The 26,566-nt window shown below is 30.9% G+C and overlaps 2 protein-coding genes and 1 long non-coding RNA gene across 3 annotated transcripts; 1 reads left to right on the top strand and 2 right to left on the bottom strand.

The window, feature by feature from the left end:
* Positions 1 to 1,240: 1,240 nt before the first annotated feature.
* Positions 1,241 to 2,635, bottom strand: LOC120077650 (type III polyketide synthase B). The gene is made up of 2 exons (XM_039031606.1): positions 2,244 to 2,635; positions 1,241 to 1,985 (listed from the first exon to the last, which is right to left on the bottom strand). The coding sequence occupies exons 1-2, from the start codon at positions 2,618 to 2,620 to the stop codon at positions 1,403 to 1,405; spliced, it is 960 nt and encodes a 319-aa protein (XP_038887534.1). The 5' UTR covers positions 2,621 to 2,635; the 3' UTR covers positions 1,241 to 1,402.
* On the top strand, positions 1,467 to 2,166 carry LOC120077651. Its single transcript, XR_005481802.1, has 2 exons — positions 1,467 to 1,608; positions 1,805 to 2,166. It is a non-coding gene; the product is annotated as an uncharacterized LOC120077651 (long non-coding RNA).
* A 7,846-nt stretch (positions 2,636 to 10,481) lies between the features above and the next one.
* LOC120078625 (5'-methylthioadenosine/S-adenosylhomocysteine nucleosidase) lies at positions 10,482 to 14,367 on the bottom strand. Its single transcript, XM_039032912.1, has 8 exons — positions 14,049 to 14,367; positions 13,885 to 13,948; positions 13,612 to 13,703; positions 12,448 to 12,554; positions 11,960 to 12,034; positions 11,643 to 11,717; positions 10,979 to 11,071; positions 10,482 to 10,892 (listed from the first exon to the last, which is right to left on the bottom strand). The coding sequence occupies exons 1-8, from the start codon at positions 14,143 to 14,145 to the stop codon at positions 10,695 to 10,697; spliced, it is 801 nt and encodes a 266-aa protein (XP_038888840.1). The 5' UTR covers positions 14,146 to 14,367; the 3' UTR covers positions 10,482 to 10,694.
* Positions 14,368 to 26,566: the final 12,199 nt, after the last annotated feature.

Raw genomic sequence — 26,566 nt, 5'->3', positions numbered from 1 at the left:
TAAACGATCGCATAGTAAACGATTCCTTATGTTATAAACGATTGCATAGTAAACGATTCCTTAAGAATACTCATGGCATATATTACTAAACGATCGTTTATAATTTACTAAACGATTGTGTATAAATTATTACACGATCGTTTATAATTTACTATATGATAATGTATAATTTACTACACGATCGTTTATAATTTACTATACGATCGTATTGTAATTTATGAACGATTGTGTAGTAAACTATACATGATCATATAGTAAACTATAAACGATCATGTAGTAATTTAATGTTAAACGACACTTATTATGAAAGCGATCCGAGAGAAGAAATCGTACATTGAATGAAGGGCTGAAGAAACCGTTGAAGGAAGAAGAAATGTGGACTGAATCCGACGATGAAAACTACGAGAGAAAGCTACGAGAGAATCCGAAGATGTTGGGCTAGAACTCTGAGAGAAAGCTACGAGAGAACAATGAGAGAATTTCGTGGGGAGTTTGACGACAGAAAGTGAATAATGAGAGAGACGCTCCATTCTCTTCAAAATATTAGTTGGGAATAAATGTTTTGGTAGAATGTTGGTGGTGTATTAAATGCACATTGAATGAAGGGCTGAAGAAATCATAGAAGGAAGAAGAAATGTGGTGTTTTTTAAAAATTAGGGGTAATTTTGAAATTTTGCATAGGAAAAAGGTTAGTCGTAGAAAAGTTTTTAGGAAGAGGTCATTAGTAGAAATTTTTTTGGATTTTGGGTCATTTCGTGAAATTTTCCCTGTTGATCGCGACAAGACGGCTGTAGCCAGTTGGTGATGGTAGAATCTAATTGTCACTTATTTCTAATTAAACATAGTGTGCAGGTATTTTGATCACTTTCATATATCATGAAAATTCGGAAGGAAATTTCAATTATATACTCAAATATTGTTTTTCTAAAGTTTGGATTCAATTATTTGAGAGTAATTATTTTAAATAGAAAATTTGTTGAAAATATTTTCAATACAGTAAATTGTCATTGTCTATAATGATAGACGACAATAGACATCTATCAATATAGATGTTTATCTCAATTTATTATTTGTAGATAATAATATTTTGTATATTTATAAATAAGTGGGTTTATTTTTCTTAATTTGAAAACAGTTCATTATTTTACTCAAAAATAGGTTATTTTCCAAAACTAGTTTTTTAAAAATTATAATATAACATTCACACGTGCAGTAGCAGTACATAAAGACATTCGTAACGAGAGCCTGTGGATTATCAAAAAGTTTATATTTTTCTCCGAATTTTCTCATTTTGATGCAAGCAAATTCCAGAATCAATGAAGATTAGGAACACCTTTCTGAAAACAACATACAACAGAAATCGAAATTTTCATGTTGATAATCATCGAGTCGAGAAATTTGCTCAGACGCCAAGATTCCTCGCCAGAATCCCTTCAAACGAAATCCCAGGTCCAAATGCCAGAATCAATCCCCATTCCTCAATTTCCCCACCACCCATCTTCATTTTCAAGCTTTCTTCCATCATGTATTCCAGTACGTACACAATCGTGTTACTGCTCGCATTTCCATAGTCCATCAGAGCTCGCCGGCTCGCCGTCAGCTTCTCAGGTAACAGTTCCAATCTCTTCTCCAACCTGTTCAGTATTGCTGGTCCACCTGGATGTACTGCCCAGAATATCTTGTTGTATTCTTTCTCTTTCAGTCCAAGTGTTTGAAGAAATGTCTCACAGAAACTTTCGATGTTATCTTCGATTATCTGAGGAAGTTCTCTTGCTATTGTGAAACTAATACCCTCCTCTGACAGTTTCCCATCGATTATGTTCTGGGTATCCGGAATGAATTTCTGGGTTGCTGTGTGGAGCTCAAAAAGTGGCCGTTCAATGCCCAAAACAGGGTCTGTGCCAATTAGCATCGCCCCTGCACCATCCCCAAATAATGCCACGCCTACCAGATCGTATGGACGATTTGCACTCGGTGGCTTGTAGCTGTAAAGGATGTTTGCATTTTGTTGGATGATATAATATTAAATTTATCGTTTACATTTAAATTTTTGGTCAATTGGTGATTTAAGATAATATCGGTAGTTTAGGAGGTCATATGTTTAAACTCTTGCAACATTATTTCCTCTTCAATTAATATTGATTTTCACTTGTTGGGTCTTCTACATATTTTAAGTCAATAAGTAAAGAAAGTGTTTGATAATATAATATATGTATGAGCATAGAAGGTGTTTAAAGAGTTACCCAATAATGGTGGTTTCAGAAGTGACAAGGAGGACCCGGCTTCCTGGGTTGTTTTCAGCTAAGTCTTTGGCGACTCTAAGGCCTGCTACACCTCCAGAGCAACCCATGAAGTAAAGCATGACTCGTTGGGTGTGAGGGCTGAGCCCAAGGCCCCTTGCTAGGAAGAGATCACCACCAGGTAGGCGAGCTTCACTTGAAGAGACATAGACTAAGTGGGTAATATCTGAAACTGACCTTCCCCAGTTCTTAATAGCAGCTTGTGAAGCTTCAATGGCCATGTCTGTTACAGCTTTGTTGCAAATCTCCAGTCTCTGCTTTATGGTTGCTTGGCCTTCCATTGCTAGCTCTGGGTACTTCTTCAATATCTCTTCTGACATCACCACGTATCTGGTTTTGACTGTTGTTGTCTTGCCTGTGGAATTTCATTAGAGGATGACAGTTAATTCAGTTAAAAGGAGAAGTGATACAGAAATGTACTTGTAGAATTCTTTTAAACCATCTTAGAAGTTCTATCCAAGTTCTTTCAGATCAATGAAATGTGAGATATTTTTGGTTTTAGCCATCCAGAAAGAAGAGAGAATGAAAGTTTAAAATTACAGAGTCGAGTGAGCTTCTGCTTGAGGTCTATATCGTTGCAGCTCGTGTCCTTGAAATAGCCGTCGACCAGGTAGTCTTGTAGGACAAGTTGGGGGGGTAGGGCCTTCCCAAGAGCCAAAATTGTAGCTTTTCCAGGGTTGGCCTTTCCCTTGGAAGCTCCTTGTACCCCATTTTTGTTTTCCATCTCTTTCATAACTTTCCAAAGAAACTTGGGAAACAAACGATTCTTTGCAATTTGGAAGGACAACAAAGCTATTTATAAAGTTGTACTACCTGTTCATCACCTACAAAGGCAGTTTGAATGCTCAAACTCTGCAATGGAAGGCATGTCATTTGAAACTGATCGTAGATTTTAGAATGATAATTAGTTGAGAATCAGGGCATTCATGTAGGCTGTGTGTTAATTAATAAGGTAAAGATTTGGTTAAAGTGTTTATTTAGAGGGTGTTTGATGGGTGGGTTGGAGTTGAAGCCCACCCCGTGTTTGGTGGACGTTAAAATTAAAATGGTTGGTTTTAAACCCACCGTTTTACCTCCTCAATTTGTCCCCTCGTTTCACTTCCCATTTGCAGCGTTTTAATTACTCTGCTTTCGCTTTCTCTCTCTTTCCATCACGCGTTTTCATTAATCAGATCTCTCTCTTCTCATCTTCTCCCTTCTTTCATCGTTCGGTTTGTTCTCTTCATCTGATCTCTTCGTTCTCCTCCGGCTGAAATGGGTTGTATTCATCTCTTCGTTTCTCTTCTTTGGTTTATTTGTATGTCCTTTTTTTTGTTTCTTTTTTCTTGGCTTTTTTGTGTGTCTATTCCTCTCAAACTTCTTTGGTTTCTTCTTAGATCGGTAGATACGAACGCTTTTCTAGTAGATCTAACGATATTTCGATAGATCTACCCATTTTCTTGGTAGATCTAACTATTTTTTTAGTATACATGGACGATTTTATAGTAGATCTAGTTTTTTTTTTTTTTTTTTTGAGATCTAAATTTGTTTTCGATTACTTTGTTTAATGCTGAATATTTGTACGTTGTCCTCTTGATTTCCTCATGCCATATTCTTCTTTGCATGTTTTATTCTTCCTTGATTTTCCGATTCCAGACTATTCTAATTTATCGAGCATGTTCGTGACTACCTAGGGTTTACTCCTATAATTTGTTCACCTCTTACAATTAGTTTCCACTTTTGATTCCACTGGCTCGAATGAGTTATATTTTTTTTATCCATTTATATTGTATTATATCCGTATTTGATTGTGTTAAATCCGTCTCTGTTCTTCATTCCCCTACTAATATGTGTTTTGTTTCCTGACTGTCTTCCATACTTTTTTTTATCCAAATTTCCTCTGGTCGCTTCAATATTAAAGTATGTGTCCTTCCTTTGCCCTTTTTGTTATGCTTTTCCATCAAAATTGGATGGCGAGTGAATTCCTAGTAGGGGATGCTGACCATGTTATTGGAGCTTGGTGGGGTCAATCCACCCCAACAACAAGTCTGTTTTTTTTTTTTTCCATGAAGGCCGATGATGATTTGTTCAAAAAATTTGTAGTCTCATATTTTAATATGATTTCTGTTTTAATTTTATTTCCTTTTGATTTTTAGATTAAAAAAAGGCATGCATCTATGTTTTTCCTTATCCTCTTAATGGATTTTTTTAAAAAAATTTCCTTTCAATCTATTTTTTCTTATCTTTTGAGTATGATTTATGTTTTAATTTTAATTCCTTTCAATCTGTTTTCTGTTTCCTTTCGATCTGTTTTCTGTTTTAACTCTAGTGAATGAGTTTTTTTTCTTCGTTCCATTTAATTTGATTTAGTATTCAAATAAATTTAATTTTTTTACATTTAAATTTGACTTCAATTTTAGAAGTGTGAAACTATTTATTTTCTTTGCTTGGAGTTGGATTTGTTCCAATGAAATATTTTCTTAAAATCTTAAGGCCTTCTAATCTGTATTATTACATCCTTTCATGTGTGAGATATTATGTTGTATTATGTTGTATTTATGTCCATTTTTAGCTCAACCATCGAATTAATATTGACTTGACCATTACTTAATTTATTTATTTTTGAGTTGACTATCTTTAATATGAGTTTATTGTAATTACTCTTTGAGTTTATTGAGTTTAGGTGCACTTAAGTATATTTAACTTTTGCACTAACCATCCTTATTGTATCCTCTACTTATGTCTCAATCTCTCCTCGTGTTTTTTGAGATTTCTCCATAGACTCCTTTGGTAAAGTGTATTGATCCTTTCTTTTTATTCCAACTTTCTCTTAAATCCGTTTTACATTCTCGCATGTGCTGTCTAGCTGTTGCAATATGCTTTGTTTCCTTCTTCCACCTCTAACTTCAACTTATTTCATTCATGTAAGGTATGTCTCCTTCTTTCCTTATAATCAAAGTAAGATCTGTTGCTAACATTTTTTTTTTTTTTTTTTGTTAAGCCCTGAACCGATTATTCTACCACTAGTTGTGGATTGTCTCGACCTTTGTTCACTCCGAGCATAAACAAATGTATGATCTCGTATATTTTATTACTACTTCAATCGTATTAATGTACACTATAGTCTAACTACACTTCTTTTTCTTCCATGTAGAGCCCAAATTAATCGAACATATCTTTCGTAACTAGTTTGAGGTTGTTTTCCGTTCGAAATGATCTTCGTTATTGTCTATTCTTTGTTGTACTTGTTGGGGACTGTTTAGTTGTAATGTATTTTTGACTTGTGTGTTCAACATTTTCCCACATTTTCTCCCTTGTGAGAATATTGGACTTCTTTTTTCTCCTATGGTTTTTCAATAAGACTATTATAACAAAAGTTATTAGGAAAAATATTATTTTGTATTGTTAAATTCTGGATTGTATCAATTTAAATCTTGAATTATCAAATGAATCAATTTAAATCCTAAGTTTTCTCAAAGTATATTAATTTCATCTTCCATTATGTTTGATTTGGATAAACATAGTGTTAAACTTATAATTTTGTTAATTAAATCTCTATATTTTTACAAACGAATCAATTTGAACTTACTTTGAAAATTGTTCCTGCATCAATTCTAATTGTCCATTTTATTAATATGAAATAATTGTATGTTTTACATGATATTTCTTAAATAAATTTAAGGATTATTAATTAGTACACTTATGAGAAGTTCACACTTTCATAGATACAAATATTATTTTATTGTTTAAATTTATATAATACAAATATTAAAATGTAAAAACTGAAAATAATTACATGTTTTGCATGATATTTTTTAAAAAAGTCTAATGAGTATTAATTAATACACTTATGAGAAGTTCAAAATTTTCAATTGATATAATTATTATTTTACGGTTTAAACTTATATAATACAAATATTAAAATGTATAAACTGAAAATTTTTCCAAGTCATTTATTATTAACCAACTCTATTTACTTTTAAAACATGCTAACAGAAGAATAATAACTAAATTTAGGATAAATTGATTTTTAGTTTGATAATTTTACTAATTCAAAGATAATAGGTTTCTATTGATATTTTTATTTATCCTTTTTAAGTCTTAAATAAAAATTTTAAACTACACACATGAAATAATTCAAACAATATAGATTGAAACTTTGAAAATAAAGAAGACATAGCAATAAAATGAAAAAAGGTCTTAAAATAAACTTTGAAAACTAACTGCACATGAAAGTATTCAACCAAATTTCTTATTTTTTGGGTGTGAGATACAAGGGCCTCCCTAGAAATAATTTTAGGTGCTTTGGTATTTTCCTATACATTTTTTGTCTACTATATAACTTCTTCAAAAACTTTAACTATCAAATATTGACTCAAACCAAATTGTCCAAATTGTTTTATGATATGAAAGTAGTGTTTTGTTTTAATGTACATATATTACATTTTAAGTTGATATTTATAATATAATTACACAGAGTTGTTGTGGATAATGTTAAGTAAGTCCCAAAACTATCGTTACAAACCAACTTTAAATTATGCTTAAATTGTAGACTATTATAATAAATCTTGGACAATCCCAAAAATGGTAGACTATAATATCAAATTCTATACAAATCCAAATATGTCAAGTTTTATAATACTTATATGGACTTTTGTCACTATTACGTAGAGGCACTCTTATCACTTTAGTTTTTTATAGGTAGTAAAAGGTTGTATGAAGGGACCTTTATACTATAACCCATGCATCCTAACTCACAAAAGACCATTCACTTCAACGTTCATTACTGGTATTGACTGCCCATATTATGAAAATATAGGTAGATGGGAAAACACAAATTCTATGTCGTTTTCATTATTTGTAACCTAGGGATCTACCTATCCTGGCACGAATATCATGGACAAGTGAGTGAGTAAAGGGGCATTATACAAGTCGTAGGAAACATTCGATGAAGCGAAGCACGGGTATAGGTCTTACAGTACAACGCACATTGGACAAGTTAGTAACTAGGGCGAAGGACAATGTAGTACAATTATTGCAACTGTAATAGGTTTCTTTTTTGGGATGATTGTAATGTATAATTGGCTCGAGATAGTCCGATATGAGTGATGTACTCAGTTGTCACAACTTGTCATTTTGTAACTAAACCCAAGTTCACTAATTCTAAGTGTAATTCTTTTAGGACCTACATACTTCCCGCATTACTCTCGTAAGATGGAGACTGTTCAGGAGTTGTTTAAAATCATAACAATTGAGTCTCAAAGACAATTATTCTTCACTTTGGCAACACTGATTAATAATAATAGAATGATAGAATAACAACCAACGAACGTTAGATATTGCATTCGGCAATTGACATTCTTCTGCCTCATTTATGAGAGTGACTTAGCATGTCGTGAGAGTACTCGGATGGATAGAAGGACGTTTATGATTTTGTGCAATATGATTCAAATGAGGGGATGTTTGGAGCTAGGTAGATGTATTGGTATTGAAAAGATGGTGGCAATGTTCTTACATATTCTTGCTCATGATGTGAAGAATAGAGTGGTATACACATTTTTCGAGATCTGGAAGACGGTTTCAAAATATTTCAATGCAGTTCTTAGAGCAGTAATATAGCTACACACAATATTGTTGAAAGGCCTTGAACTAGTTACAAGTACATGAACCTATGGACGATAAAAATAGTTTAAAGTAGAAAAAAAGTTCTAGTATCATTCTATTAATGCACCAGAAATAAATTATGTTGACATCTTCTCGAATTATCATAATTAAACAATTTCAACATAATTGCTTGGGTGCATTGGACGACACGTACATGAAAGTGAATGTTAGTGTCGTAGATCGACCACGATATAGGACGAGGAAGGGATAAATCGCCACTAATGTTCTTATGGTATGTGATCAGAGCAGAGAATTCATCTTCGTTATGCCAGGCTAGGAGGGCTCGACCGCCAACTCTAGGGTCCTGAGGGATGCAGTTGCGCGACCACATGCACTGAAGGTTCCAAAGGGTATAAAAATCACTCGTGTACATAAAAAAAACCTTAAGTTATTCCATTAATAGACATGTATTACAATCATAGAAATGGTATAGGGTACTACTACCTGCGCGATGTTGGTATTACAATCATAGAAATGGTACAAGGTACTACTATCTGTGTGATGTTAGCTATCCTAATGTGAAGGATTTTTGGCTTCGTATAGAGGGGAATGCTACCATCTCTCAGATTGACATGGTGCGGGCAACGCACTGACAACACCGAGAGAATTTTTCAACATGAAACATTCGTTGGCAAGAAATGTTATCAAGTAAGCATCGGACTGGTGAAGGGCCGATGGAAAATTCTTAGGGGCAAATCCTTCCACCTGGTACAGGTCCAATGTCGAACGATAACTGTGTGTTGCCTGATTCACAACATAATCACAAGGGAGATGGGGATCCGTGCTTCACTTGATGATTCGCTGAAAGAGAATTATGCTTCTGCTGTTACGGAGGGAGAGAATATTAAATTTATTGAGACCTCAGACGAATGGACCCAATTTAGAGATGATTTGACTGTCGAAATGATTTTCCAAAAGATCATGATTATGTTTTTGTCGTGGACATTTTTAACATTTTTAATTCGACTATTTGACTTCATGGTTTTAGTTTTTTTTTATTTTTTAACATGTCGAACGAAGCTGTTTAATATTTTCAACAATACTGAACAATGTACAGTGTACTTGTTTTTGTATAATTTCTAATATTGCTTCCATATACAAATGCAGATTCATCCTAACGTGAAGGAATTGTGGAACAAGTCATTCTCCCATTACGATGGACTATCAAGTGTATTTGGGAAGGATAGGGCAACCGGGCACTATTGCAAGCCCCTAGTGGTGATGGCATCCTATTTGTTCCGGGAAATAGAAGACAAGATTCGGCTAGGATCACAAGAATACCCTACCCCTGATAATGAACAAATCCAATTGTCTGAGGATGCAATGGAAAAAGATCAAGTAGATATGTCCACAGGGAGAGCAAGTGCACCAAATATCTTCAGCGGCAAAACAAGCGTATCAGCGGAGCCATCCAGAGGGACTAAAAGGAAATGACTCACATTCCAGAATGAAATGATCAACACCACTAATATGCAATCAGCATACATGGGCAGGCTCGTCGCGTGGCAAGCCGAGAAATATGAGATGAAATTTGGACGTCGAAAGGAGGTAGTTCAAGCCATATCTGGTATTGAAAGGCTCACTGAGGATGGTAGATGTGACCTAATTGATATAATTGGCACAAACATACAAAAAACGGACCTCTTCCTAGCTGTACCAAAAGACAAACGACTACAGTACTACACACGCCTTCTTGCTCAGTCCCACTAGACTGACCACCTAATATTCAACCCAAAAACATATATTTTGTGATTTTTTTTGTAAATGACCACATGTTCGTTCAATTGATATTATTTTCGTGATGTTTAGAACAATACTATACTATCACATTCTCACCATCATTATGAAATGGAAGGTAAACACTATCACATTCCCACCATCATTATGAAATGGAATGTAATTATTCTATGTATGAATTCAATTCTAGATATACGATCCGTATTATATAAACATAAACAATTAAGTTTTCCAGTTATTCAAGTTCATGTGTATATTATGTGAAATAATAATGTTCAGTTAGCAAGATTCAATGTATATATATACAATATACCAATTCATTAGTAATTGAGTAGTAATATGACATGTATCTTGGTGGTATATTTTATAGATTGAAGAGAATTAGAATTATTATAGTTTTTGAAAAGAATTCATTGAAAATAATCTGTTATATTTTACAAATTAAGATAAAAAATTTGAGATTGTCCAGATTATGTCATAAAATATTTGAGAAAATAGATTTATAGTTGAAAATTAATCAACAATAGCAAAGTAAGGCAAAATAAAACAAAAATTAAATTAAATTAGATTTTTTTTTAAAAAAAAAAAAAAAATTCATTTACAAAACTGTATCAGATACCCCACAACTCAACTCAACCCTGCACTCAAACACAGATTTTCAAACAACTCTACACACCAAACAAACAGATAATTTAACTCTCCAAATAATAATTACCAACTTAACTCAACTCTCTGCTTTTATCACGTACCAAATGCCCCTTAGTACATATGCAGTCGATTTGAGTTGACATGTTCTGATTCCTTTTTATCACAGTCACATTGCAAAATATGCTGTGCAAGAGAGCTTTTATAAAGAGAAGCAAATCTCGCTTGCTACATCGATTTGTTTGCTCGGGCTGGCCGAAACATCATTTAACATGCAATAAAACAGAGTACATGATATGATTTCCAAAAGTATATATGCTAGCTTAGGTATTATTTGACTCCGGTACATCACAATGTTCCCAATCAATATCAAAGTTCATGAATGCACTTTCCACTGATGAAATCTATAACTTGTGTAACTGCTTGATCCAGTGCAGCAGAAACTGTAGCTAAATTCTGCAAGAATTCTTCTGCAGTTGGTTTTTCGCCATCCACGATATCGGTAACAGCTTTTACAAATATTGCTGGAACTTTGAACATATCTGCCACATAGGCTACTGCTGCTCCCTGAAATTCAAACATTAAAGAGTTAAGAGACTTTGATGCAATTTAGGAGTAAAAGAAATTCCCATTATCAGCCAATAAACTTTTACCTCCATATCTTTAACTGTGGCATCGTTTGCTAAAATCGATGCTTCATCCTGCATAGACATGTCCAGCGAGTCACCAGTTGACAATTTTCCGACCTGATAGAAGAAAAGAAACAACTTAGCGGATTGAAGATATATTAATGTGCAAACTCAATCATCCTGTATCTCCATAATCAGAAGTCTTCACAAACAAAACATACTGATCTTGCAATACTAGTATTACATGCATCAAAAGCACATTTTCAAGTGCGTCAGTTCATGGAGAATGAAAGTGACTTCTTTCCAACATTGATGGAAATCGATAACATAGAAAACTGAAGATTTATAACGAACACAAATGTATCAAGCCAGTGACTTACCTTTCATGCAGTGATTCATATAGCAGGACACCTTTCATGCAGTTTCAAATTTAAAGTTAAATTATGAGCTTTGATTTACATCTAACTTCATGCAATGATGCTTATGGATGAAGGATTTGGGGGTTTATCGTCAACATGAAAGGTATTAGATAAGTAGGAGCCCTCACATCACATAGAAGGTCAGAAGAGAACTTGTCTTACCTTAAAACATCACAGTAGCAAAAGAAACTAATGCTGTGGATGACCAAACTTAGAGAATAAATATACATAATGTTAGTTCTAATTAATTTTGTCTAAAGGAAATTCACCTTGAAGTCGAGTTCCTTATGGAGATTGGGTGTTTTCAGTGCTTGCTTCAATCCGACTCCATATAAATCGAAAACCTGTGAAGTACACAAAGTAATACTGATGACAGAAATCTTTGAGGCAGAATTAAGGAGCACGAAAATTGAAACTGTTAAATTTCAACTGATACAGAACATCAGTTAGGTGAAGACTTGCTTCTCCATCAGAGAACCACACATCAGAGTACGAAGTGTTAAAAAGATTATCAACCCATTACATTAGCAGATAATTGAAAACTAGTGTACGTTTTGCCTCTTAAACTCTAGAAGATAATAATTACCGGAATAGGTATACGTCTGTCATGGAAGGCACATTCGGATACCAGAAACACATCACCAATGCTAGCTCCTTTCGCCTAGTAGCATGCAACCCAACCATCAGTCAAACACAAATAAGCAATGTCTTTCATTGTCAGTAGGTTAAACTACAAAATAAGTCCATGGATGTGAATGTTAAAAAGATTCAATAACTGTCAGGTGGAGGAACATGACCACTACTCGGAATTTGAAAAACATATATAAAGAGATAATGTCAAAAATAGTGTTAAAGGGGAAGAAAAACAAAAACAAAAGGAAAGACTAGGAAACCCCCAAAAAAGAACAAACATGTCCAAGAAGGCAACCACTAGTTTGCGCTTTCTCTTCTAACTTTAAATCAAGGCTAAAAGAACAAATGTGTGTGTGGTAAGACAACAATATATTCATACTGAAGAAAAAGGTAATAACACTGAAACCTAGGAATAGATTGCCATCAAAGACATACACATACCTTAAAAGCACCAGCAGTGCCTGCATTTATGATCAGGTCTGGGTGCAATGCTTGGATAGAAGCATAGGTTACAAGCGATGCGGAAATTGTGCCCACACTATCAACACCTGAGAGGTAATTGGAGGAATTCAGAATTCAAAAACACTTACATTGTAACGTCTGTTTTGAACACATTATCAAAAAAGTGCAAAACAAAGAAAAACATCGGACACCAGCAAAGATACCTGTCTACAAAATGCTGAGAGAACGTGGAACTAACAAAAATAGAAAAAACATAAAGGTATAGCAACAGACAATTTTTCAAAATGATGAAAGAAACGAATCGGGTTGTATGATGCTAATGAAGCAATGTCTACCAACACCCAAAACCAAGTCAACCATTAATGTTATTAAAAATAGAACATCTAATGATTTAAAATTAAAGGAAAAAATAAATGTTAGATGGGTTTCATTCACTTTTCATCATATATGTCAAACTTTTTTCAAATTACATCCAAGTGACAGAGTCATTCTTAAAAAAATTAATGCTCTAGTACTAAAGATATAGTTCAGGTATCCAACAAGTAATGAAGTGTTGAGGCCACAAACACATTATGAAAATTAAACTCAGTATCTGAACTTCATGAGCAAAGTCATAATTAACAGCTCAGTCGCAGCCATTGCTAGCCAGTTTGAAACAAATCATGTAACATTAAGAAGTCATGTTTCATTTACCCTTTTTTTTCTTTTTCTTTTTTTGATATCTATGAGTGTTTGGACCAACTTACATACATCTTGACTAATCTCATGAGACAACCTACCTGACTCTACAACATTTAGGTGTAAAGGAAACTCATTCTGTCTTAGCCTTTTATCAAACCCAAGCCTTTTATTTACCATTAGGTCAACCCATAATGGTTGCCATGTTCCGTTTACTTATGAGAGACCAAAGGAAAAAAAAAAAAAAAAAAGAAATAAGATATGCAGAGATAAGCTTCAATCAGGTGAATACAAAAATGTTGGTCTTGGAGCAAATATCATACACAGGACCAATGAGGATGCTAAAGGTCAGTTTTGAAATGCATTAAAAATCATTAGCATTAATAATCCATAGAGATCATCCACTGAAAGACATGAATCAAAGAAAACAAAGTAACCAGTGATAAATTATTCATAGTTCCATACCCAAGGCTGAATCCTTTCCAGGCCAAATTAAATTGATTTGAAGATTTCTATAAATCCCATGATAACGAACCCACGGAACCTCCTTTGGAAACCTACAAAATCAAGTACTTCACATAAAAAGAAACAAACAAAAAAACTTCATACAAAGAAGCAAGAAAGAATTCAAACTCAACCCAAAATCAACCAAAAGCACAAAATGCAACAATCAAACAGGAAAAGATCAAAATTCCAGAAATCTTCCAGCTTCAAAATGAAGTGCTAAAAAAAACTCACACAGATTTTTGATCTTCGGAAAGCTGAAACTTCTCAACCAAAGGAAGCGCTTCGGTCTGCATAGCTGAATCGCCAAATCACAACCCAACAGTCGAAATCCCAAACTAAGAAAGAAAAACAAAAGTAGAAACAAAAAAAAACATCGAAATACGAAGATGGGTTACCGATTATGATGAGAATAGATGAAATTGGGAGCTTGCTATGAATCTGAGAATCCAAGTATTCCTCTGCAGAGCTCGGAATCTCCTTGGGAAGAACCATGGTGATCTTTGCTATCAATGGGTGAGATTTTTGAGCAATTTAAAGGAAAATCAAGGGACTTGGAAGCGACTGATGGTTAGAAAATTTGTGAAAATGGTATAGAACATGGCAAAGAGTCACTATAAAACAGCCTCAACGGCGGCTGTTTCAAAAGAAAGTACTTCTTTTTTCTTCTCTCTTTTTGTTTTTTTAATTCCCCTTTTTGCTAGGGATTTGGTTATTAGAAACTTGGAATTTCAATATCCATTCAATGATTTTCGTGGTTTAAATTCTTTTTGGTTGTTTAAATCCTAAATATATAATTTTGTATCTGTCTACAATTTTGTTATTTTTGGATTTTATTAGAACCATCTTCCTTAAAAAAAAATCAATGTTATTCTCTTAGATGTTGACTAATTAGTTAGTAGGGATGAATATGTTAGATCGAAAAACCAAATCAAAGACGGTCTATTTTAGAAAAGATTCAAATCAGCTCCGCAGCTCTAACTAGAGGGATTCACACTTACTAGAGAATATAATTAAAGAATGTAGCTTTTTTCTAAATAAGAATAAGAATTCTCTACTTTGTTCCTACCTTGTTTATAATTTTAATGTGATTGTAGATTATAATATTTAAATTTAACATTTATTATTGAGGAATCCGTGTGATATTATATGAATAATTTGATACTTGAACCCGTTTTAATACTTATGTTGATATTTTTTAAAATGAAAAATGTTGTGGTTGAGATAATTAGATATGAAAGATTAATTTACTTTAGGAAGATTGAAAAAGGGTTTAAATTGAGATTTCTTAGTGCAAAAAAAAATCAACTATCTAAATTAGGATTCTTTGGAAAATTAAAGTTTAATTGTAATTTTATTTTTTCTAAAAACCCCATCTAACTAAAAAAATTTACAAAAAAAATACTACTTAGTCTCGGGCGAAATTTAATAAAAACAAAAAAAAAATGAAAGATCAAATAAGGGCGAAGATGAAAAAACGTGTCCTATAAACTTCCTACCTTTTTAATTTTCATGTAAAAGATTAACTTATTAAAAAAAAATTAATTGCATAACTCAAATCATATTCAAATCTATTTATGAAATACTTGAATTGAACCCAAAATTAAACAAATAAAATAAATATTTTAAAAGCAAATAAAATAACAATAAAATTTGGGTAATCAAAACCTTCAAGCACAATTGGAAGAATGAATGTTCATACATAATGTCTCTAAAAATGGAAACTTTATTAAGGGAAGTATTGATTAACTATCTACTTAAGTCTGTGATTAAAATTAATTCACTAGCTCAAGTAAATAGGTAATTTTCGTTCATTGTCTTTTTTCCCCCTTTTTTGTGCATAAATAATAATGATGAGATGTAGATTTTAACCATTAACCTTAAAAATGCATAAATAATTTAACTATTAAACTGTTTTTATATTGATTAAATTTATCCGTATTTATACTATGTCATTATTAAAAATATAAACGTAAATAATCTCTTCATACAACCAATATGTTTAAATATTAAATTAAAATATCAGAATGTATTCAAATGAAAAATAAAGTCGAATTCCATGACTATTTATTATTAGATTTAGAAACTGATATCCAATTTAAATTGTTGTTCAAAATATTTTTGACAATACATTTATCATAGTTATATTTATCAACTGAAAATTAGATTGAATCTCTACTATTATTAATTAATTTATAAATAAATTTTATGCACCATCATAAAATTTAGAATATATTATTTTAATTTAACTAAAATGAAAACTTAGTTTTTAGCCACGTATTCCGAACTGCCACGTGGTAATCAGGTTATAACATAAGGGAGCAGGTAATAAACATGGCCACGTGGATTAAGGTAATTGGTAGGAATGTCGCATAGACTCATAGTCGTGGACGGCAATTGACACGTAAGCTTTAGAACATGGGAGTTTGTCTCAACGTTGAATATGAGATCATTCATTTCTCAGATTTGATTAACAATCTTGAAAAACGTAAATTTGAAAATAAGGGATTTAATAAAAATAAAGTTGTATTTCATATTTTCATATGTATATTTATAGCAAATTTAAAAATTAAATTTTAATTTAAATAAAATTTTAAAATGGAATTGAATATATATTTAGTTATTCACTAAATATTAGGTTGAATATAAATCATTACTAATTAATTTTTTTAATTTGTTTTATGTAAACATTTTTGTATAATCATTATTTGTAATATCATATATTATACACAACATATTATATGTTTAAATTTAACAAAAATAATTGAGTTTATAACATAAATTAATATAATTGTTATTATTTTTTTTTTATCATTTTTAATATAATTTTGCATTTTAAAATTTTGAATTTAAAATCTGGATGCACTGAAAACATACAAAATTTGTTTTCAGGATATGCACAGTTAGGATTACAGAATCCAAAAATAGAGAAACAGAATCCAGATGGCCAACAAATACATATTCCTTGAACTCAGTGAATATAAAAACATAAAGCATAATCTGAGTTGTCTACCAAACAAACCCTAAATTATTTAACAATATGAAATGGTAGGTTCCATTTTTAATTTTTAATTTGTTGCTTTCTTTCTTTAGCCTATGTGGATTGTTTTTCTCGATAATATGTTTAATTCAGGAATCGAACAATGACCTCGAAGCCAATAGTATAATCTTATGTCAGTTAAGTTATGTTTATATTGGTAAATGTATATGGAAATATAAACTTCCTAACATTTAGTAGAAGTATATTATTGTTCATATTTGCTTTGTTAAATAATATTATCTCGTAAGATTATTCAAGAAGTTTTCTTGGATGACAATTTGGGTCATTAGATCTTAGACTTTATCTAAAATCAATTTGTGATTATTAGATCTTTTACATTGTCTGAGGTCAATTTGAAACTATTGGATTTGCTTAATAATTAAATTTCTTTGGTTATGGGCACCTACGATTGTTAAACCGTCAAAATGTGAGATAAAATAAAAGATAATTTATTTTTCCTCTCTAAAAAGAAGGTTTGTAACTCCTATTTCACAGTGGAATTCTTCCCATTGCCCATAATTTTTAACCTAATTTATTTATGAGTTTTTCTCGCAAAACTACAAAGGGTTATTCTCTTCGTTCTTCTTCATCATTGTTATTCTTCTTAATAATCTATTATCGATCTTACTTCTGTTCAATCACAATTCTTTCATAATAGGCTTGAACTAGCAATTTATCATCTTCTATCCATTTTTATACTTAAACTTCTAATTTAATAAAAAAAGAGAAATAAGACTATTCACCATTAAATATTTTAAGTTATACCTTTTACTGAATTTGTACCCATTCATTATCACTAGTTTTAACCCAAAAAAAAAATGTAAACAACTATTTGTACATTTACTCAATAATTTATAAACAATGTTGAGTTAATTTGCGCAATTTCAAAAAAAAAAAAAAAAAAAAAGCACTAGTATTGTTTTTCTTTGAAATCTTATTTATTTGTTTTGTAATTCGTTATTGAAACTTGAAAGCATATATTAAAAAGAATTAACAGAATATTCAAATGAAAATTAATTTAAGAGCAAAATTGCAGCATTTTCTAAATTTAAAATCAAAATTGTAACGCTTATTTAAATTTGAAGTGTAACGGGATGAAATTGAAAATTAGTTTAAGAGTAAAAATGAAACTTTTTGTAAGAATTTGAACCAGAAAAAATAATATGATATGAAAATAAGAAACATCCAAAGCTGGGGCATATTAGCCTACACACAAACAAAGAGTTCAAATTCAAATTTGAATACCATTCTTATATTGTCCTATTCAATCAACACAATTATTGGCCTTTTTGTTGTATTATAATTTCTTCAACAATACTCTATTAATAGGTACATTTTGATTGAAGGAGCCACGACACAACAAACACATAGCAAAGTACATTTAAAATTGTCCAAAATGAATATAGCTCATGTGCTATAAAATTTGTACTATCACTTTCAGATTAAAAGTTTAATCTTCCATCCTATATATTGTAAGAACAAGAATTTACAGTTGAATCTAGATTAAATATGCATATATGTTATAACCAAATGTATAGTGATATATTTTCTATTTTTTTTTTATTGGAGTTAGATTTTGTTTGATAATGATTTTATTTTATATGCATTTTTAACAATTTTTTTTTATCTATTTTTGAAATTTATATTTGTCTCCCAATTTCTCAATTATAGTATTCACTTATCTTCAATAGAAAACATTTATATTTCTAGTCAATTATTATTATTTTTTTTAAAATTCGAAATCAACTCTTATTTGGTTTCAAAACTTGGTTTAGTTTTTAAAAACATGACAAAATGTAAAAGATACCATTAATTTTGAAAAGTTTTGTTTTTACTTAGAATTTTGAAACTTATTTTTAAAAAAAAATACCTTTAGAGGGATTTTTTTCTGGTTAAAATCATATGCAAGGAGACGAGAAAGCTAATGTGTAAAAGTTGAAAGACATACGTAACGTCATTCTTTATAGCAATATTCACACATAATTAATGTGACGAGAATTACAAAAATAGTAAGTACATGGTTCTAGATATATCTTTTGAGAATAAATGAATTGTAACAACAATCGTAAATTTTATCAACATGAACATAGTTTAAGTGGCATGAATTTATACCATTAACCTCAAGGTCTAAGTTTCAACTCCCCCATCCTACGTATTGTTAAAAAAAAAATTTTAATCACCTATAGAGTTGTAAATACTATCACGATACACCTTCTAAATGCATTTATTTTTACTGGAAAAAAAAAAGTTTCACACTCCAAAGATAAATGTTGGGATAACTTTTTGCTGTAAATAGGGACTGTACAAATTATTTTATGTTGTGAACTTGATGAGCACAATAGAAACATGAATGCCAATAAAATATAATATAATGATAAAAAAAATAAATATTAAAATAAATTAAACATAATATATAAATAAATTAAAATAACAAAATATAAAATAAGAAATTTCTCTAAAATCTCCACTTTCTCTAATTTTCATGGTTTTTACCCAATGTGTGTCTTTCAAAACCCATCAAATATCATGACAAGTAGGAGGTGGATTACATGACACTAAGAATGAGTATTTACTAGACACATGATGAAGTGTGGAGGGAGTGACATTTAGCTTTTAGACACTTAGAATGAGTATCTATTTTACACATAATTTGTAATATTTATAATACTCCCCCTTAGATACCCATTATATATATATATATATATTATGAAATATGCCTCTTTAGAATCTTACTAGGAAAAAAATCCTAGTGAAGGAAAAAAGTACATGTTTAATATAATCTAATACTCTTAAAAAGAATACAGTATATTTACTCCCTCTCATGGAAACATCATTTGAGATCTCTGAGTTGCCGCATTCCAATATTGTGCACAAATATCTCAAAGGTTGTGGTTAGTAATAATTTTGTAAATAAGTCTACTAGATTACAAATTTGTTGTACAGTGATATAACCATTTTCTTCAAGATCATGAGTATAGAAAAAGTTTTGGTGAAATATGTTTTGTTCTATCTTCTTTAATATATCCTCCTTTGATTTGAAATATACATGTTGTGTTGTCTTCATATAATATCGTTTGAAGATTTTTACTGGAGGACAAACCACATGTTCTAGGAATGTGTTAAGTCATTGATCTTAGCCATATACATTCTCGACTAGCCTCGTGAATTGCAAGAATTTCAACATGATTTGAGGAAGTAGCGGTTATGGTCTGTTTCACTGACCGCTACGATACAGCAGTTCCTCCACATTTTAAGAGATAACCTGTTTGAGATCTAGTTTTCTATGGATCAAATAAATATACAGAATCTGCATAACCAACAAGATCAAAATTCAATTTATTTGAATAAAACAAACTCATATCAATCGTTCCTCGAAGATAACGGAGTATATGCTTAATTCCATTCCAATGTCTTTTTGTCGGAGAAGAACTATATCTTGCTAATAAATTTACTGAAAATGTAATATTTGGTTTTGAATTATTAGCAAGATACATAAGTCACCAATTGCACTAAGATATGGTACTTTAGGACCAACAAGTTCTTCGTTATCATCTCAATGTCAAAATATATCTTTCTTCACATCTAGTGAACGAATTTCCATTTGAATGTTCAATAGATGTACTTTGTCCATATAAAATCTTTTCAAAACTTTTCCTGTATAAGTTGACTGATGAACAAATATCCATCTGTTAAATGCTCAATTTTCAAGCGAAGACAAAATTTTGTTCTTCCGAAATCTTTCATCTCAAATTCTTTCTTAAGATATTCTATTGCCTTTGAAAGCTCTTCAAGTGTCCCAATTATATTTAAGTCATGAACATATACAGTTGTAATAGCAAATCCTAATTGTGATTTCTTTATAAAAACACATGAACATATTGGGTAGTTTTGATATCTTTCTTTCAACAAATGTCCACTCAAGCGAATGTACCACATTCGTCCTGAATGTTTCAATCCATATAGTGATCGCTGTAACTTTATTGAATACAATTCTCAGGAATTTGATTTCTATGTTTCAGGTACCTTAAATTCTTATGGAATTCTCATATAAATATTATTATCAAGAGATCTATATAAATATGTTGTGACTACATCTATAAGATGAATATCCAGACTTTCATACACAGTCAAACCAATCAAATATCTTAGTGTAATTGCATATACCACTGGATAATAATACGTCTCCTCATAATCAATACCAGGTCTTTGTGAAAAACCTTGTGCAACTAATCTTGCTTTATATCTTATGACCTCATTATTTTTATTTCTTTTCCTCACAAATACCCATTTGTATCCCACAAGTTTGACCCTTCAGGTGTTTGGACTACTAGTCCAAAAACTGACGTTTTAAAAGTGAGTTTAATTCTGTATTGATTACTTCTTTCCATTGAAGCCAATATTTTCTATGTCGATATTCTTCAAAAAATTTGGTTCAGAATCCTCATTTTCAGATATAATATCAAGAGCAACATTATACACAAAAATATTGTCAATAACTACATGAGTTCGGTTCCATATTTTTCTTGTCATGACATAGTTTATTGAAATCTCATTATTATCTTTATGTATTCCACTTTCCTCATTAGTCATGTCATGAATTTCTTCATGGGTATTTACATCATCAACCAAGTCTTCTTGACTATTAATTATTTTTCTTTTTCGAGGGTTTTTATCTTTGGAACCTACTAGTATACTACGCTTCTAGTATTCCAGACTAATTAGTGACAACTTACTTTGTTGGGTATCAATTTTCGATGGAACATTTACAACTGATATATGTGACTTGGTTACTTTCTTTGCATCTATAAATGCATCTGGTAACTGATTTACTATATTTTGTAAATGAATTATCTTCTGAACTTCAAGTTCACATTGATTTGTACGGGGATCTAAATGAGACAATAACAATACATTCCATGTAATTATTTTTTCAACTTCTTAATTCCTCCCTCGAATGTTGGAAAATTTATCACATTAAAATGACAATCAACAAATCATACAATGAATATATCACCCGTTAGGGGTTCAAGTTATTTGATAATTGATGGGGAATTATATCCAATATATATTCCTAACCTCCTTTGAGGACTCATCTGAAGGAACTGTGAAGTTTCGTAGTGGAAGCAGGGATCGACCCAATTTTTATTTTCATAGGACAAACATTTTTACAAAACAAAATATGCATAAATTCAGAAATTTACCACATGAAATTGATGGAGAAATAGGAATTATGGTTAGGAGAAATACGTACCCTTGAAGACGAAAACTTCTTTACGAATTCTCTTCTCCAGTCACGGTCAAACATGCACCAAAAAGTCGTCAGTGAGGACAACACCACAAATGTTTCCTCTGAATTCTCCTTAGGGTAGGATGAGAATATCAGGAATGTGCGGGCTCTAAAATCTTTTTGGGAGAGGAGAGAATTTGAGAAAATGGAAGAGTTTTGTTGTAGGGAGTCTTCTATGTTTTATCTAGAGAGAAAAACTTGAGATCTTTTGTGAAGAAGATGAAGATGATACCAACCAAAACTACCCCCACCATTCACGATTAACTGAGAAAGAATTAAGGGGGTGGAAGTTATTTCCCTCCCTTTAATTTTAAAACTAAATTAAATTAAATTAAAATTAATTTTATTTAAATAATAATTATATATATATATATATATATATATATATATATATTAACTAACTNATATAACTATATGTTATATCATATATAATACATAACCTATAGTTTTTATATTGTATCAAATACAATATAACCTATAGTTATTAATTTTCTCATGATACATGGTATTTAATATAAATCCAATTCATATTAAATATAATTATATGAATCTCATCCATATAATTAGTATTTGAATCATATTTGAATTATATTCAAATATTTAAATCATCTCAAATAAATTTTATATTATAATGTATCAAATACATTATATTAATTATATCATAAATAATTAAGTTAAATTAATTATATCACATATAATTAATTCCCTCAATTAATTTAAACAATTCAAATTAATCCAAAATTAATTCTCAATAATCCCAGTTGAGCTACAGAAGGGATATTATGGATCTATAGATTGAAGCTCCAATGGTACTTGAATAATTAATTAAACTCCTTTAATTAAAATATTCAACATATTAACTGTCAGTCACTTCATTAAAGACCAACGGCTGCACTCTTTGAATTACAGATATATTTCTGTGTCCATTGGATATAACCAGTCAAGAATGCAATGACCCTTCACAAATTGCTCGTAAATACAGTTGGGTCAAAATTACCGTTTTGCCCCTGCAGTTACATCTAACTTCTTAAGTACCACTAATTCCTGTAGTGAACAGTAAGTCATAGTCCACTTATGACCAAACCCCTCCCGGGCTAAGAGAGGGTGTGGAGCCACATTGTTCAAGTCCCAAAACCAGCCCTTAAGGGAGCAATTTATCTACTTACCTAGACATTTGGAAGGAGTGAATTTCTTCTTGTGTAGTTGTATTCCCAACTCCCCAATCAGACAAATTCCCAAAATGGTAGGCTTATTGAGTCGGTGATCTGACCACTCTCACCCATACAAATCAAAGGTCTGTCTTCATAGGTAAGAGTTCACAACTCACTCAGGATTTAAGTCATGTCACCTATAGTTATCCTAGTGAAATGTAAGTCTTTATTATAAACGATGTTATATAATGAGACTAATCATTTTGGGGTTCGTTCTTTCCTTTGTATAAAACACCCCTACTCATATGTCTCTACATGACTGATCAAGATCAGATCATTTGTAGCACTTTACAACAATTGTAACATTTACAAAGCATGTTGTATTCGTAATGTCACCAAGATAAAGTACCAAACTTTATCCATCTACTACAAACCATTTAGGCTATCACTTAAACATAAGCTACAGAAGATAACCTTGGATGTTAGTTTATTGGTTTGTGGGTTAATGCTACTAAATATCAAATAAAATATCTCATATTTTATTGAATAAATAAAATGTTTGTATATTACAATTAAAAACTACAAGACCCATGAGATTTAGAGCATCAACCCCAATACCATCTTAGTACATTGTGGTGGAGCAGTTGGAACATATACTACACATCCAAAAATTCTCATATGAGAAATATTTGGCTCATGGCCATAAGCTAATTATAATGGCGAGTACTTATGATAAGCTACTGGCCTAATTCGTACAAGTGACATTGCATACAAAATAGCATGTCCCCTTACAAATATAGGAAGCTTAAGCTCTTATAAGCAATCATCTAGGAATTAACTGCAAACGTTTTGTGAATGATTTTGCTAAACCATTTTTGTATGAACATGAGCAATATGATGTTCAACACTTATCCTAATCGACATACAATAATTATCAAAAGTTTAGGATGTAAATTCACCAACATTATTAAGACGAATGATCTTAATTGTATAATGAGGAAATTGTGCTCTTAACTTAATTATTTGTGCAAGTAATCTTGAAAATGCAAGATTTCGACTTGATAATAAGCACATGTGTGACCATCTGCTGGATGCATCTATTAATACAAAAAAAAAAAAAAAAAAACACAAATGGTCCACTTGGTGGATTAATAGGTCCACATATATCACCATGAATTCATTCCACTTTAGCTAGTGATTGTCTATTATCAATTTTCTTTGAGAGCAAGCATCACATGATAATTCATTAGATTGAAGAATCTTCTGGCTCTTCAATGGGTGTCCATTTAAATTCTCAATAATTCTTCTTATCATTATAAACCGTGGATGACCTAATCTGTCATGCTAAATTGTAAATATGTCTAAATTCATGAACTTCAGATTCATTGTTGCATATGTTTCAATTACTTGTATATGAGTATAATATAATCCAGAAGATAAATTAGACAACTCTTCCAATATACCTTTTTTATATGAGACAGTAGATATGATCTAAAGATACTCTATATTATTCTTTCTATCAGTTTCGATATGATAACCATTGCAACATATATCTTTAAAGCTAAATAGATTTCTTTTTGATTGGCTATAGAACAATACATTGTCAATTGTAAATTTTGTTCCTCTAGGAAAAATAATATTTTCTTTTCCAAAGCCTTCAATCAAGTTTGCAGAACCTGATATCGTATTGACTTTTATTTCCAGTATTGTTAGTTTGAAAAATATTTTTTTCTTGTAAGTATTGTATGTGTAGTTGCACTGTCTGCCAGACATAAATCTTCTTTACTCATTTTTTAGTCACCCAATATATGAAAATGATCCAGGTTTCTTCATTAAAAAAAATTACAATAAGAAAAACAACATTTGAAATATACAAAAGTCAACATTTACTAAAAGAACAAAAAAAATTGGAGATTAATAAAAAAAAAAAAAACATTAAATCTAGATATTTTCAAAGTCAAAGGAAACCTTTGATGTTCCATCAATTTTGTCGATTTTCTCTTCAGGAGATTCAAAGAAATCTGGCATATCCGAATTTGTCATATGGGATGGGTCAAATATGTTATTATCCTAGTATGCAAAATTTGCTTCCACATTTTGTTTTTCTTTTCCCTTCAAGGAGGCTTGTTAGAGATTAACTAAGTGTTTCGACGTATGATAAGTACGTGATCAATGCCCAGTCATTCCGCATCAAAAGCATTTATTTTCAACACTTTATGGATTCTTATCTTGTGGAGCTTTTTCTTTGTGATCACCATTTTGTGTGGTTCTTTTGAAATTTGAATGATTAGAATGACCACCACGAAAATAATAATTATTTTTTCCTCTGCCACGGTCACGACCTCAACCATGACTACGATCTCGCCCATGGTTATTATTACAATTCACAACATTCACTTCAAGGAATGGTATTGTCCCAGTTGATCGAAATTCATGATTTTTCATTAATAACTTGTTATTTCATTTGGCCACGAGAAGACATCAAATGAGTGCATAGTACTTTTAAAATATTTCTCTCGGTATTGCTACTGCAGGAACATATCTGAAATGTAGAAAAATATTTCTCTAATATATTGATTTAAATTTCTGAAGCCTCAAGTGAATCCATTTACAACGAGCTTTAGAAAAAAAAAATTGTTCTTATGATCACATTTTTATGGCATTTAGGTGTATTTTTGTCATTAAACACTAATGACAAATAATTATTGTCGTTAATAACAAGGGCGACAAATTCTAATTTTGTGAGAATTGTCATGACAACATTATCATAAAATATGTATTTGTATTAAAAATTTAATAGATATTAAATATGCAAAATAACATTAAATTTATTAATTATAACGAAGAGAGAAAAACTGACATACTTTTAGAACTTAACTTTAACGAGAAAAACAATAGAAGCTCATATTGATAACGTGTTGTGGATTTGAGAAGTATAACAGAAACACGAATACCAATACATATAATATTAAAATAAATATAATATAATATAATAAATCAATAAATATTAAAATAAATTAGACATAATGTATAAATAAAAAATAAAATAAAATAACAAAATATGAAATAAAGAATTTCTCTAAAATCTCCAATTTCTCAAATTTTCATGAATTTTGTCTAATGTGTGTATATAAAAACCCACGAAATGTCCCTATGTATAGACAATTTGGTAGGTAGGAATGGATATATAGATACTAATAATGAGTATTTATAAGACACGTGACAATATATATGGAGTGTAGATGAAGTGACATTTGGCTTTTTGACACTAAGAATAGGTATCTATTTTACCTATAATTTTTTATGTTTATAATATTTTAGGTTTTTTTTTAAAATCTTTTTTGAAATGATAAAATAAAAAATATGATATTTAAAGATTTGATGTTGCTAAGGTTGTAACGGAATTTTGGTTACAAGCAATCAAAGAGAACGATGTTT

Source organism: Benincasa hispida, chromosome 5 (genome assembly GCF_009727055.1).
Source record: "Benincasa hispida cultivar B227 chromosome 5, ASM972705v1, whole genome shotgun sequence".
NCBI lineage: Eukaryota > Viridiplantae > Streptophyta > Magnoliopsida > Cucurbitales > Cucurbitaceae > Benincasa > Benincasa hispida.
This window is presented reverse-complemented; position numbering and strand designations above follow the sequence as displayed.

Bases quoted from the DNA above. Each gene is read 5' to 3' on its own strand.
- LOC120077650 (XM_039031606.1), bottom strand. From the start codon at position 2,620: ATGTCAGAAGAGATATTGAAGAAGTACCCAGAGCTAGCAATGGAAGGC. The intron at 1,986-2,243 runs GTAACTCTTTAA...CATCCTTTACAG, and splicing joins TCTGAAACCACCATTATTGG to CTACAAGCCACCGAGTGCAA.
- LOC120078625 (XM_039032912.1), bottom strand. From the start codon at position 14,145: ATGGTTCTTCCCAAGGAGATTCCGAGCTCTGCAGAGGAATACTTGGAT. The intron at 11,072-11,642 runs GTGAATTTCCTT...TTCTTCTATCAG, and splicing joins ATAAGGAACTCGACTTCAAG to GTCGGAAAATTGTCAACTGG. The intron at 10,893-10,978 runs GTAAAAGTTTAT...TTTGAATTTCAG, and splicing joins CCACAGTTAAAGATATGGAG to GGAGCAGCAGTAGCCTATGT.